Genomic DNA, 14,928 nt, shown 5'->3' with positions numbered 1-14,928 from the left:
TAAGACTCTGTGCTTTATACACACTCTTAACAGCAAACAATTAAAGTGAAATGTGAGTCTTGCTTTGCTCTGGGGCCTTGGGCATTAGAGGAGGAGAGAGGAGAGGTCTTTATACACTCCTGCAGTCTGGGTGCTGTAGGTGGCTTTAGTTGTAAATCTCCAATTGACGAGGAAATAAATAGTATCTCATGTAATAGGAAAGGCTGAACAAAGTTTTCCAGTTATAAGAGAGGCTGATTTATACAGAGAACAGAAAGAAAAGCCTGGGGCATCTCTGGCCAGGAAAATTGGTTGAGGAAGTGGAGGCAGAGAATCGATTCTGCCTCCCTAGAACCCATGGCTTGTGTTCACCGCCGCACTTGCGTCCCCTTGGGAGCCTGTGGGCAAGGTGAGCCCTTCTGCTCTCCACTCGGCTGGTGCCCACCTCAGCCTCTCACCCCTCCTGCTCATCCAATCCAAGGACCAGAGGCCGGTTCATAGGCATTAAGTGCTTTAAGTGCTTGTGTGATGTCTTCAACGCTGCTCTGACAGGACAAACCCAAATGACTTTGGCTGCCTCTTCCCCTTTTGTTGCGATGTGGGTCAGATAGTTGGGCGGAAGTGGGTGAAAGAGCAACAGATGAAAGTACAGTTACCTAACCAGGGAAATGTGTGTTCAGAGTTCCCAGAGGTTCCAGTGAGTTTTGGTGCCCCTCCCCCACACGTCCCCGCACACCGTCTTCAGAGATGGTCTGGGAGAGTGGGGAGTGGGGGCAGGACAGGGGGTGAGGGTCCTGTAGAGTGAGTATTAGAGGACAGGAGAAGCCCATGAAACCTCTGGGAAGTAGAATTAGATGAGGAGGTACAAGGTTGAAGGAGCGAGGCTCAGGAGCCTGAGGACACATGTGGCCTCTGCATGTCACTGCACCTCACTGAACCTCCCAGGAGTCAGTGAGCTCCATCTTCAGGACTCCCTCAGGTTTAACCTATTTTACTCGTCACTTGCGTAATGAAGATTTTATAGGTGCTGGGTGCCGAGGCTATGGCAGTGAACAAGATGGCTGCCCTGCCTCTCAGCGTGCACGTCTTAGGCAGAGCAGAGATGCTAAGCAGATAGTGACAACAGTGAGGTGAAAAGACTTTAAAGGGAGAATTCTTGTTGTAAGATGCTTAACACAGATGACGGTCGGCAGCTGTCAGCCCTCTGCCTTTCCCAGCATGCCCCTGGCAGGGGTCCTCAAATGAAGGAAAATTATTTTGATGCTTGGGTCTGCTTCCGCTTCCTCTTTCTTAAAGGCTCCATCCCTTGTCTCCTGCCCATTTCTTCTCTTCTGCTCTCTGGTTCAGATTTTCTGAGAGCCCAGCCAACCTGGGAGGCCTCCTTGTAGGCTGCTGGGATCTCCCCCAACCCAGGCCTCATGCCAGAATGACTTCTGCCTCAGCCCATCAAAGCCTGTGGTGGCCCTTGTCTGCAGACCACACTTGGAAATGGAGAGAGCCGAGGCCCATGACCAAAGCCACCCCTTATGCTGATGACATTCATAGACCACACTCAGCCCGGCTCTGCCCAGTCAGATCAGCTCTTCCTGCGGCCTTCAAGGATCACTCAATCACTTACCCAGTATGGGCCTTTCTCTCCCCAGATATATATCAATTGTCAGACTTCCCAGAGTCGGCCAGGGAGCCTGTCTTTGTCCCATTTCCTTCACTGTATAAAGATACCCCTCCAAGGGTCTCACCCAACCATTGCTTGCCCATCCTCCAGTGGTGATTATTTTTAGGCCTCCTGTCTTCTTCAGATGCTGCATGGCTGCTACTGATTCCGTTTCAGAGACCTCTTGTCAGTTACACAGCGGTTGTGACAAGCAGCTGTCTCCTGTTTCTCCAGATGCTTGACTACGAATCCCTCACAGGCACATAGCCCACCCCTGGCACATACTAGGTATGAGCTAAATTTCCACGGAAGGAATGGGGCCAGATCGATCGTCGCTGCCCTCATAGAAACTAAGTAGGTGAATAGCCGCAGATAGCAGGTGAACGTGGTAAGGCCATTCTCCAGGGCATCCTAAGATCCACAGAGGCTGATCAGCCTGCTCTGCCCTGGGCTGCAAAGGCACATCCACCTGGTCTGCCTGAATCGCCTCCCTCCTCCCGAGGCCTGCACTTCTGTCCTTCATGTACGTCACTATCCGTGTTCAGGTTCCTTTCAGGAGAGCAGGCCGTCTTATTCTCATCCACCATGCTCCGGTAGGGCCGCACGTGTTCTGTTTGCGTTCAGGAGTTTTGACTTGATTCACCTCGTCCTAGGCTTGTACTTCAAACTCATTATAGACGTACAAAAATAAATACGATTTAGTCCTTTTAAGAGGAAATCTAACATTGTGAACTCTTTGGTTTTGAAATAAATCAGAAGCGATAATGTCCAAACATGTAGATGATTTGAAGACTCAGGTGACCTTTAGGCCTCTTGAAATCCCATCAAGTGGCAACTTTCCAGAGTTCCAGAGTTAAGATAAAGGTGTAGTACGGTTTATCTCTTTGTAATACCGACAGACTTCTCTCCTCTGTGACTTAGTCCACACTGAGTCACATAAAATAGAAGAGGAATCACCAGGACTTAAGTAGAGGATATGGGACACATGATTTAAACTGTATGTTTTAGCCTGACTCCACTGTGCACCGTCACGTCTATATATGACAGACCAGTGTCTCACATGATGACTCCACTGTACACCCGTCACGTCTGTATATGACAGCGTTTCATATGATGAACTACAAACTTATCCAAAGCTGAAATGTTTCCTGTTTGTTCCGGAACCCTCGGTGTCTCTTATGGAGCTTGTGTGGTGAGTGGGTTCCTGTGTGTTGTATGTCAGCTTGTGTGGTGAGTGGGTTCATTGTGTTGTATGTCAGTTGTGTGGTGAGAGGGTTCGTGTGTGTTCCGTGTCAGTTGTGTAGTGAGTGGGTTCGTGTGTGTTGCGTGTCAGTTGTGTGGTGAGTGGGTTCGTCTGGGTTGTGTGTCAGAGCTGTGTGGTGACAGAGTTCATGAATGACTGAAGGAGGTGACAGGCACTACCTTTTGTGCCCTTGTAAGAAGCTTTTTTTAGTTGGCTAAAAGGCTTTTCTCCGTGGAAGGTGTATTTTCCCCAAAATAAACCTCAAGTGTGTGTCACTACCAGAGTGCCAGTGAATCAAAAGGCCTTTCTTTTTATTCCTGCTCTTCCCAGAAAATGAAAAAAGTTCCTTTGTTACCTAAAATATCTGCGGCAGAATGGAGTGTTGTCTCCTAGCGCAGTGCTTATTATTGTGGCTAATTTGGTCACATGTGTTTGAGGCAGAACAATGCCTCAGAAATTTTAAAAAGCAAAACAGCAATCTGAAGCATTTGTTGTAATGAGATGTAAATTGCCAACATCGGGAGTGGAGCCGACTAAAATTTGCAATGAAGCAGCCTCCCCCCCCCCCACGTCTCTCCCCACCCCACGTCTTAAATTAAAAGCTCTAGAGCCCTCCCTCTGCTCTCCAAGGAAACAACATGGGGCTTTTGTTGGTGGTGGTTGTTGGATTTTGTCCTTTTCTTTCCTGTTTCTGTAATACTGAACGTGTTTTACTGACCGATTCGTTCTCCCCACTCGTCTGCCATTTTCTGAGCCTCTGTCCTGTGCCTGCCTCGCTCCTCAGCTCCTCAGGCAGGAGTTATCATCAGCCTGCATGGTGTCCCTTGGCTACCCCTCTGTAAGCAGGACAGTGGAGGTTCAGAGACGACGTGACTTTCTGAGGATCATTCGTCTTGGAGCCAACCCTTACCAAGATGTGCCTTTGACTGGCTTTCCTAGATGGCCCACTTGCTGAGGCTGCAGCCCTGAGTTTGACTTTCTGTATATACAGTGTGCCAGAGAAAGGAGGCCGTGGCAGAGAACTGCCACCAGTGTTGAACGGTCCCGACTAGGGGCAAAACCAGACCCGCAGGGACCCGACTCACTGAGTCCATGGTTTAGTAGTCAAAAGTAAGCACACAGTGGATGTGTGGGAGTGGACAGTGGGGTTAGTTTACTAAGTGCCCACTTTGTGCCAGACACTGAGGTTCTCCCCTCCATCCCAGTGTGTGTGTGTGTGTGTGTGTGTGTGTGTGTGTGTTTAACTCAGTTTAGGTTTCAATCTAGTCAAGTCGTTCTTTCATTCATGTGAGGCTAGGTCAGAGATGTGTATGTTATCACTTGTGATGAGAATCTGCCCAGGCCGCCCTGGTTTCTGACATAAAAGGACCGGCCAGCCCCTGCCTCTGCTCAGCTGCCCAGCCTAGTTGAGGCATCACATGCCACTATGGAGTGGGGATGGTGTCAGGGAGGGCACAAAAGAGCACTTCACCTGGAGCCAAGTCTCAGCCCTCCTGTACAATACGTGTGAACCCAGTGTTTAATACCGAGCCAGGAGGGGAGAGCCGCCTCTATTGGAGGGGTCTGGTGGTCTTAGGGGAGAAGTGGCACTTGAGTCAGGCCTTGATTGAGCCACCCTTGCAGTGTGGAGAGTTGTACAAAAGGAACGACACAAGCACAGCCTCTGAGACCAAAGAGAAGGGATCTGTGTGGAGGGCTAGGGAGGCCGCTTGGACTGGAGAGGAGTCTCAGGAGAGTGACTAACACAACGTTGAGCCGGAGAAGTGACACTCACCTCCTGTCCTCTAGTCTCTGCCTAAATGGGTGTAGAGTCCTTTGTCAGAACCATAGCCTCCAGAACCGTCCATTCGGAGTAGCTGCTTCTGGTGTGTCTAGTTCCGATTTCTGCTTCTTGGACTGGACCTAAGGTTACGGGCATTCCTTCCTATGCACAGTTCTTCCTCCAGGCCCCTACTTCACAGCATGCCCATCAAAGACCTTCCCTTCCAGCCTCTCTGCCCTCATGTCATAGTGAGTTTGCTGAGAGCCCGCCCCGTACTACTGCGGCTCTACAGCTGCACTGTGAGTAAATCTGCTCTTGAAGGCTTCACAGTGTAACACGGCAAAAAGACGGGCTAGCTGGCGACACACACACAGCCTACAAGTTATGACATAGAGACTACCACCTAGGAGCACGGCCTCTGGAGGAAGCCACCTGACTGGGCACTGGGCAGATAGAAAGGAGCCTTCAATGCGTATTTAACAGACCAGAGACTCTGGACAACACAATACACAAAACTGAGCAGAGGAGTCCATCTGAATTCTAGACATAGAAAGGGACTGGTTGTCCTGAGCCTTCGTCGGCCATGGGGGTGGGGAGTGGTTATAGTAAGTATGAGGTGGTGGTAAGCAAGGAGGAACAGTGTCATGGTCGTGTGGAAGTTATCTTTGCCAGCCACTGAGTCCCTGAATTCTCCTTGTTTGAGACAAGGTCTCATGTAGCCCAGGCTGGTCTGCAACTTGCTAGCCAGATGAGGCTGACTTTGAATGTCTGATCCTCCCAAACATGAGTGCTGGGATTAGGACCTTTACCTAACAGTCTTCTCTCTTGAAAAGAAGAGGTTCTGAGGACTTTGCAAAGATGACCTGAGAGCCGGTGGCTGCAATGGTCTTCTCAGCATCTGTCTCTTCTCTGTCCCTGACAGCAGAACAGACTGAGCTAGCAATCACCTCAACCTGTCCTTAAGGGAAAATAGACTAATCACGTTTTCAAGATCCGAGGAAAGAGCAACTGTTTTACTTATTTATATCTTGAAAGTTCACACCTGTAGCAGAGAAACTTCAGCATGTGCTTCGGAGACGTTAGCTTCATTCTTTGTTATGATCCTTTCTTTCTTAGCAAACATTTGGAGAACAACTACCAGGTTTTGGGCATAAGGGGAAAAGTAAGAGCCGGGCCTGACTTTAGAAAGCACACTTAGGAGATGCTGTCCGAAAGATAAAGATGCTATCTGTCCTTCACTCCACAGCTTCTTCATCTGCAGCTCATCCTCTGTTAGTTAGGAGTTAAAAGATGCAGAGCGAGCTATGGGGCTCAGTCTGTACCAACAGGCCGTGTGTTCTTTTATCTGCGCCCTTCTGTTCTCTGTCCGTACTGTGGTCAGCTTTGTGGAAAGCTCACGCTTACATAAGGAGACTGCAGAGAGTCTGTCTTGCAGTTGGCAGCTGCTAGCTGCCAGCAGCTCGGGCTTGGTGCTCGTATTCTGGGAAGACCCGTCATAAGGACTTCTATTAGCAAACTCAGAGGGACATTCTCTCCATCGGCCAAAATCTAGGTAGGATGTGACAACTGAGCATAGAGTTGCAGCCAGACCATTACATAAGGCGTTAGGGAATAAGAGCTTGGAATCCAGTCGTGCATGTGGCCAGGACAAGAGGCTGCACCCTGAATTCTCCACTTTCTTAAGTTAAACACATAGCAACATACCGTTCCATGATTTTAGTCAAGGCCAGGATCTGAAACTATATATAGGCTTTTGAAGTTGTTCTCCCAGGCAAGTTAATTGAGTCGTTTGGCTGTATTTACCCATTTTCTCTGTTCTTTGGTAATCAAGACACAATGGGTGATTTAAAAGAAAAAAAAAAAGAGCTGTCATTTGTCATAAAAAAACTAGTAAAGAAAAAAGAGCACCCCCCCAACAGCAACCATTTCCCCTGCTTCCTTTCACTGTTTAAATCTCACATAATTTGTGTTGATTGCATTAAAATAAAATTATGAGCGATCACTGTATCAAGCAATCAAGAGTTTACTCTGCGTTGGATTTTAATTTCTTGGTTGGAATGCCCTTGCTCAGATGCTAGGTCCCCAGTAGGAGCTCTTTCCATTTCTCCCTATAGCGTTCCTCATTTTCCTTCCTTCACGTGGCCTCTCCATCAAGGCTCCAGAGATGAGTTTGCTGGCAAGCCCATGATTTGCATATTCTAGTTACTGTCATCTCTTCTCCAGCAGTCTTAACAGACCCTCCCTCCTGTGCAGGAAGTTGGGGTTTCCTGCCATTCTGCATAGATAGACACCCTAGAAGGTGTCCCCCAATCACCCCTAATTACTGAAGTCTACTTAATTCTTGCCCTCCGATTCCACCTGATGACATTCATGCCTCTAGTGCTCTGGAGTCTGGGTTTAAGTGTAGCAAAACTGAGCTAGCTTTTTTTTTTTTATTCCAGTGCCGCTATATGCTGATAGATGCATAGTTAAGAATATTTGCCTTTGATTTTTCCTTGGAGTTCTAGACAGATCTCTTTTCTTAACTGCCTAGGTCCCGCCATTGACTTGGAAAAAGTAAAGTCAGAATGTCTCGAGCCCGAGCCGGAGTTACGGAGCGCTTTCAGTGAGGAAGCAAATACGTCGTCCTATTACCCCGCTCCTGCGCCTGTCATGGACAAGTATATCCTAGACAATGGCAAGGTAGTGTTTTCAGCTCAATCTCCATTCCCCCAGGTGCTTGCTAGTCAGAGGAAAGGTGGCGAGCTCGGCCTCCCAGCCTAGCCCCGGTGACTGTGGAAGTTATGACTTGGTAGCATAGGTTTGCTGGGACTTCCCGTTCTTCCTCTTTAAAAAGCTATTGTGTCAAAATAACTATGAAACTAACCTAACATTTTAGAGCAGCTTATTAATGAGAAAGATTTTTTAAAAAAAGACTTCCTTTAATAGTTCAATGAAATTCTTCCTACCTTCCTTTGAAACCAGGTGTGCAGAGTATACAAGGTGAACTCAGAGTGAATTACCCGCTTATAGATAGCAACTCGGTGCATATTCACCCAATGTTTACGGAGTAGATGTCCCCATCCCCCAGCTCCCTCCTGGGGATACAAGGCAAATGAGCTCCTTGTCCCCCACTCACTGACCCACAACTCTAGGGCTACGCCTAGCTCCTCATATTTTCTCTCATGACTCCTGGAAATCAATCATGAAAGCGCACATAAGCCCCTGTGGTAAGGAGCAGAATGTCAGGGCCCTTTGTCAAGGCCCTGGTAAACCCCGTTACACCCTCTGCCACTACCACAGACATTTCAGACTCACCTCTCCTTGGCCCCCGGAGGTGGTGATAAATCTGCGTCAGCCCATTTATCTTACTTCATGCTTTGAGTGATCTCTGTTTATCTGATATCGTTCCCCAGTGAAAGGAAAAGGTTGTTTGACAACTGTTTGGCCTGAACCAAAGAAAATGTGGTCGAGCTGAGGGAAAGAAGCGTGCTTCTCTTCAGGGCTCTCTTGGATGTTCTGCCGTGCCCTCCATCTCTCTCTGAGCACTTACTCCTCTGCAGGGACAGGACTTGATGGACCAGGGCATAGCCTTGTCTTTGCTTCACTCAAGAAGCTTTTAGAGTAAGCTTTGTAGGGGAAAGGTTGGGAGGCTGAGCCTTAGCTCACAACATAGCTCGACTCTGTATTTCCCGTGTGATATCAGGCAGGTCCTTGGCCTTGCTGGGCCTCCTTGTCTGTATCTGTAAAAAGCACACCATAGTGATGCTTTCCATGGGCCATTTTGGACTGAAAGTGTGTATCTAAGTTGGTAAACCTCCCAAATTGAAGATAGAATGGGAGAACCATTCTGGGTCTCTTCCTTTTAGTCACGATCACATTGTGGAGTGATTGAAGAATTTTTCTTAAGAAACTTCCAAGAAAATCTATTTCCCTCTTGCTTTGAAGGCTGCCAGGCAGCTTCTGAGCCCTGCTGCAAAAGTAACATTCTTTCCCAAGAAAACAGGTCTCAGAACCCTCATTTAATTTTTAACACACACATTAAACGCCTCTTGAAAATGCTTCTTTTGCTTTTCGCCAGCCACTGCTCTGAACTTCACCCAGCTTTTCTTTGAGACTGATTTGTAGTCAGGCGGAGGACTCTAGGAAGAGGGAAGAAAAGAAGCAGACTTTCTAATAACCTTCCTTGACAAGGGAAACTAACATTTTGGTCAAATATTACCATAGTTTACTTGAATGAATGGGGTTTGCCACATAGATCACTTTCTGATTCCAATAGGTCTATTGCTTACCTAAAAAAAAAAAAACCTCATTGAATCATAAAACTGAAAAAAAAAAAAACATTATACTTAAACATTAAGTAACAGATCTTGAAAATGCACCTGAGCAGGATCTAATCTAAGCTGTATGACAGGTTAGGGGCAGGCAGCAACTGAAAGCCAGATCTCCTGGCTCCTAGGCCAGTGCTCTTGGTAGTCTGTCTCGCTGTGCCTCTGGGAACTGCGCATTGCTCTAGATAGCCGCGAGTGTGCTGACCTCAGCAGCCCTGTCTCAGATGCTCAGCATGGACCTGTGATGGGTCTTCCTGAGGCCAAGGGCCCGTTTCTTTCTAAGCTATGGCACTGGCATTGTACTCAGGTGGATGCCAGAAAACCTTCTGTTCTCTAAGGAAGAGCTACTCATCAGAAATGAAGCCAAAGCCATGAAGATGTATTAAATATGCTCGTATGTTTAGTATTGCTCTGAGTTTAGGTTGGTCTTGATCACTCTGCAAGTGGGGAGCCCTCGACCTCCCCTCCCCGGAATGTGCCTTGACCAGAAGGACTGAGTCGGCTGGCTTTGGGTGAGCTGGTGCCTCCCAAGGGGTGTAACCTAACCCTGTGGCAGTTAAATAACACCTCCTGGGTTGTGGAGTGGGTATGCAAAGCTGAGTAGCTCAAAATGACAGGAATCTGTCATCCTAAGGGTATTGCTTCCTTTTCGGGCCAGAGCAATGCGAGAACAGAGATGCCAATGAGGAAAGAAGGGGCAAAATGTAGCAGCCACTTGCTGTATGTTCTTCTTACGTGTAGTTCGACCCTCTTAGTACTTGTTTATCCCTCTGTAAGATAGAGGATGATCCTTGTGATTGAGAAAATTGAGGCTTAGAGAAGTATGGTGACTAGCCCTGGCCAGTGTTAATCACCTGACAGACGGAAGAGTGAGGGTCTGCACCCAGGGCTGGCAGCGCAGAGCCCATCCCCCTCCTGTTCTAGCACTGGAAGAAGGAGGTGGATGTATCCGGAGACCTTATAGAAGAATGGACTTACTGGGTTGGTGATGGGATGGAGCCAGGCTGAAGAGGTCAGATCTGATAGCAAATAGGGAGCCATGCCAAATTCCGAGGGGCTGACATAAAAACACAGGATAGAAGACGGCTAAGGCCATCTAGTTGAAGAGGAAAGCAGAGTTTTAGGGAAGTGGATAGCGGTGATTACAGGGTGAGCTGAACGGAGTAGCCACTGGCAAGAAAGCCAGTCCAGCCTGGCTTTTTTTTCCAGTTTCCATCCGCCTGAGGTATACTGGACTGAGCTGGCGTGGGATGTGGCCTGCAGGTGCAGAAGACTCAAAGGGAAACCAATAATAAGCAGGCTTGCCATGTTAGGTGTCATCCTAAGGGCATTGCTTCCAATCACCTTAGCCCCACCTTGACACTTAGGCCAGGAGGGCCTGAACCAGGCAGTGCAGATTTGGGACTGAATCTTCATTTTTACAGTGGTTGATTGTGTGTCTGGGGTTCCCCCTGCCCCGGGTTTGTGTTCACATGTGTGAAATGAGAACAGCAATTTCTGGCAGCTTCTAACTCTAAAGATTCTTAGGAGGATTAAGGAAGCTGGTTTCATTATAGGTACCCAATAATATGGCTCCTTTTCCTTCTGGAACATTGGCTCACAGGACTTCATCTCTCTTCCAAAGTAACAGGTGTTGTAGTGTAGACTTACAATCCCAGTAGTCAACAGACTAATTCAGGAGCCTTGCTGTGTGTCTCTGGGTTTCTCTTTCAGAATCTAGTCTAGAGCAAAGTCCCTTGTCTCCCTCCCATCTTGGGCAGCTTGTGAGTGTGGCCTCAGTGTCATCAAGAGAGGGACACAGCTCCATCAGGGACCTTGCACTCAGCATGGCTGCTCACCTGGCACAGACTGTCCATCTGCAGTTCAGACGCGAACAGGGAAAAGGCCACATTTGGCCTTGGGCTCTGGTTGCTAAGCCAGCCCCCGGGCAGCACATCTTGCCCCAGGGCTGCTTATCTGTCTGAGCAGAACACACTGATTAGCAGTCCTGAAGTGCTGGCACAGAGAGGCCAGGTGGATCCCGATATCTGCCCTCACACGGCGGCCTGAGTGATCTTTTGAGCCAAAGGAGGTGAAGCTAGACGTGGCCTGCAGAGCGTTCACTTAGCAACGAGAGTGAGCTGCCGGGTCGTTTATTTTGATGGTTAGAAAACCTTAGTAATGGATAAAGGAAGTATTACTGGCTGTCCAGGCTGTCCATTTCTGTGTCCACCTCTCTTCCCAAGCCAAGTTTGAGTAGAAGAATCTTGAATCATTTCTTGAACAATTGTTCTTACCTTCAGCCATCAATTTGTGTATGTGTGTGTGCGTGCACGCGTGCGCCATCCCAGGTCAGGACCTTGCTGAGATGTCTCCTGCCCATGTCTTGGTCAGGTCTTTATGAAAACAGGGGCTTTTAGCAGAGCCTTCTCACACCCCTTGGAAAATTCGACTGATTAGGAGGTCCCTCCCCTCCATCCCACAGAGGCTCTTTCTGTCCTCCACACACTCAGCAGAAATGCAGCCTAAATGGCTATGTCCAGGTCAAAACTTCTTTTTTTAATGACTAACATTAGTTTGGGTTTGTGAGTTGCTAAGGGCCACGAGTGAGGACAGGTTTTAAAGCTGTAGCTCATTGCTGGAAGCAGAGGGGTACAGTGATTTCTTGGCTATCACTATCACTCTGGCTCTGGCTCCTTCTCTTCCAGGGAGCACAAGATTATATTCTGGTGTGTGTGCTACCAAACTCAAACCGGATACATTGCGGTTGCATCTAATTGCTTAAAATCCTAGGTGTTCTCAGCCAGAGAGATGAACTTTGAGATGAAATCCAAGTCTCCCACTTCGTAGATAGGGGAGCTGCAGTTTGAGCTGGAGAAGGACTCTCACAGCTACGCTCCTGCTGGCTGCAGAGCCAGGCAGCTGCTCTGCCCCTGCCAGCTGGCAGGGATTTATAACGCAGCTCTAAATTGGAATTATCTAGGGAGCTAAACCATCCTGATGTCCAGGCCACACCCAGAGCACATAATTCAGCATCTTGGAGATGAGGCCTGGGCGCCAGTAATTGCTATAGCTGGTGAGCCCTGCATGCAGCCTCCACTGTGTTAGCAGGAGGTGTGCCTCGGAATGTGCAGGCAGAAAACTCTGATCCTTCTAGAGCATAACACACGCGAGCACATACTGTCCTGAGCGTGGGTCAGGCTCAGAGCACCCACGTAATACCACAAGCGCAGCTTAGAACCCCAGATCTGCCACTCACGAGTTGAGTGACATCTGAAGTCACTTCACATCACTGAACTTGATTTTCCCATCCGAAAGTGGCAGCTGTATCATTGCACCTTCTGTTTAAGAGCGTGAAGTCAGAGCTTTGGAATAAGGCCTGATGCATTGCAAGAATTCCGTAAGTGATACTGTTGCTGCATCTGTGGCATGAAGTGCTTGTAGTGGAGAAGCGGTGATTTAAAGGACAGCAGCAGCCTCCAGCTGCCTTCCTGTCGGACTAAACAGGTGTGGTGTGATCTCTTTCAGGTTCATCTGGGAAGTGGGATTTGGGTTGACGAGGAGAAATGGCACCAGCTACAAGTCACCCAAGGAGATTCTAAGTACACGAAGAACTTGGCAGTCATGATCTGGGGAACAGATGTTCTGAAAAACAGAAGTGTCACAGGAGTCGCCACAAAAAAAAAGAAGGATGCCATCCCGAAGCCGCCCCTCTCTCCTCACAAGCTAAGCATCGTCAGAGGTAGCACACCCAGTGGAAGCACCGTGCTGGACGTCCTGTCCTTTGCTTTGTTAGAAATATAGTATGCAGATTTCAATCCAGTGAATGATTGCTGGAACCCCCGTATGCCGGGCTCCCACAGGGACACAGGCGCATAGGGGCAGACATGATAGCTCTCACCGGAGATCTCACTCTGGACAGGACAAAAGAATATGGACACAAATACAACTCAAGGGTATGGCATGGCAGGCAGGGGGGACAGTGGTTGTGCTGGAAATTGTCAGGAGGGAAGGATCCCAGCAAGAAGGCTGCTGAATAGGGCCCTCAGTGCTCATCAGACAGAGATGCGGTGGGTGTGGAGGGGGACTTCTGGAGGCAGAAGCATCTTGAACAGGGGGTGCAGATGGGAAAGGGGTGTGTCTAGAGAGCAGTCAAGGTCTAGGCTGGGGAATCTTTTTATTTGAACCATGTCTAGAGCAGTCAATGAGATGAGCAGCAGTTGGTCCAGCTTCCTTCCTGGTGCCTGGAAGGCAGGCAAAGAATCAGGGAGTCCTTTGTCTCCCAAAGGTATGGTTATTCTCCATGCTCCTTATGTGTCTTCCCTCTCTCCCTCTTTCCTTCCTCCCTTTTCTTGCCTTTTCACTCTTTTCGTTCTCCCCCGTCCATTCCCTAACTTCTTACTCTTTTCTAACCGTCTCCTGGGGTGCAAACACAAAAGACAGGACACAGTGTGCACCTACAAGGAGGTCAGTCTCATGGGGAAATTAAATAAAAGAACAATAGTACTGCACTGTACAGTCAGTACAAAGTAAGAAGTATAAGGAGCAGAGTGAATATAGGAAGTGCTAATTATTCTGAGGATTTGTTATATCCCATTATATTAAAACATCTGTCTTAAGCAGTTTTATATATAGTAACTCACTATCCTATCAACAGCCCTACTGTTGGCTGCTGTTTTAGGCTTTGCACAGATAAGGAAATTGGGCCCCCGGGCAGCAGGTACTTTTTCTCAGGTTGTAATAGCAGGAAGAAATTTAGGAGTTCACAGGTGGCTTTGGTGTCTGTTCCTAGTTACTGTTCTCTAAATGGCAGGGTCTGCCACATTTTGATGAAGAAAGTGAGACCCAGTTAGGGGACTGTCTTGTCTGAGCAGGTCCTGTAGTTGACCGCGTTCTGGGCCCAAAAGAGTAATGTATCTACGATGCGGCCAGGCGACTGCATCATAGGTCCTCTGAGTTTCGTACAAGATGTGATGAGACAAAGGGCTGCATCAGCTCTGTTGGGGAGGAGGCCGGCTGAAACAGATGGCATTCCAGCTGAGAGGCACCCTGGAAAAGGCAGCCTGTGACAGTTGGAGGAACGGTGGGTCAGCCAGAATAAACTGAGGCACGGAGACCAGCACCCTCGGGTGAGGTGGTTCAAGGGGAGAAGCGGCTTTACAGCCGAGAGTGGGGTCAGGCAGGTGGGTAAGAGCGAGTCTTACAAGGAAGTGAAACGCATCGTAGGCAGCTTGAGAGACTGTCATTTGGCGGGGTGGCACTTGGAGAGATTGAGGAGAGCCAGCACTGTCCCAGACCAAGGTTGGAAAATGGGCAGTAGAGAATGGCCGGCTATGTCATATGTTGTAGAAGTCAGGGTGGCGGGACACTGAGCGATGACGCAGCTCAGCCGAGGTCACAGCTAGAGGGTGTCTGGGTCTGGATCCAAACCCACATGTTCTCACTCTGGTAACACAGGTGTCTCCCCTCCTGGCCAGCCCATGATTAATTGAAGAAGGCAGCCACTTATTTTTAGATAATAAGAGGGACCCTGTAGTCAGCTGCTGTCTGAAACGGTGCAGCTTTATTCCAGAGGTCACCCTGAGAAAGGCCTTCTCGGGAAGGCGGCCCTGCTTCGCCCGTCAGTGCCAACCGTACCCTCAGATAACTGTCGTGCATGGGTATGAAGCTAACTGCCCAGAGTCTGCCTCCCTTACAAGAGACTGTCGCTGACTTCCCCGTGTTCATTGCCCAGTGTAGTTCCAGCACTAAACAAGGTTGAACACATGAAGCCCCCAGACCTTGGTGGAACCGACCCTGCCCCACACTAGATAGGACTTTTTACTTCCTCCCTTGTTCTTGTCTCTCTTTAGATAATATAAATCTTAGCTGTTTGCTAATCGTTTCCCTATTTTGTTCCCTTGGCTGAAAACATATGTGCTTTTTTTGTTTTTGTTTTTTGAGACAGGCTACTCTGTAGACCAGGCTGAGCACAAGCTCGTAGTTATCCTCCTTCCTCCAC

The 14,928-nt window shown here is 48.5% G+C and overlaps 1 protein-coding gene across 4 annotated transcripts in view; it reads left to right on the top strand.

The window, feature by feature from the left end:
• LOC126497934 (BEN domain-containing protein 5) overlaps positions 1–14,928 on the top strand; it is a 1,095,425-nt gene that overhangs the window by 882,535 nt on the left and 197,962 nt on the right. Inside the window, exons 6-7 of one of the 4 annotated variants that reach the window (XM_050136201.1) lie at positions 7,172–7,320; positions 12,456–12,669. The exons of the other annotated variants lie outside the window; for them this stretch is intronic. Coding sequence (XP_049992158.1) covers positions 7,172–7,320; positions 12,456–12,669 — 363 coding nt within the window. The remainder of the gene's footprint in view (positions 1–7,171; positions 7,321–12,455; positions 12,670–14,928) is intronic. 4 annotated transcript variants of the gene reach the window in all.

The sequence above is a fragment of the Alexandromys fortis genome, unplaced genomic scaffold (genome assembly GCF_014885135.2).
Source record: "Alexandromys fortis isolate MF-2015 unplaced genomic scaffold, M_Fortis_MF-2015_v1.1 scaffold_13, whole genome shotgun sequence".
Taxonomy (NCBI): Eukaryota; Metazoa; Chordata; class Mammalia; order Rodentia; family Cricetidae; genus Alexandromys; species Alexandromys fortis.
The sequence above is the reverse complement of the archived record's forward strand: the minus strand, read 5'-3'. Positions and strand labels throughout refer to the sequence as shown.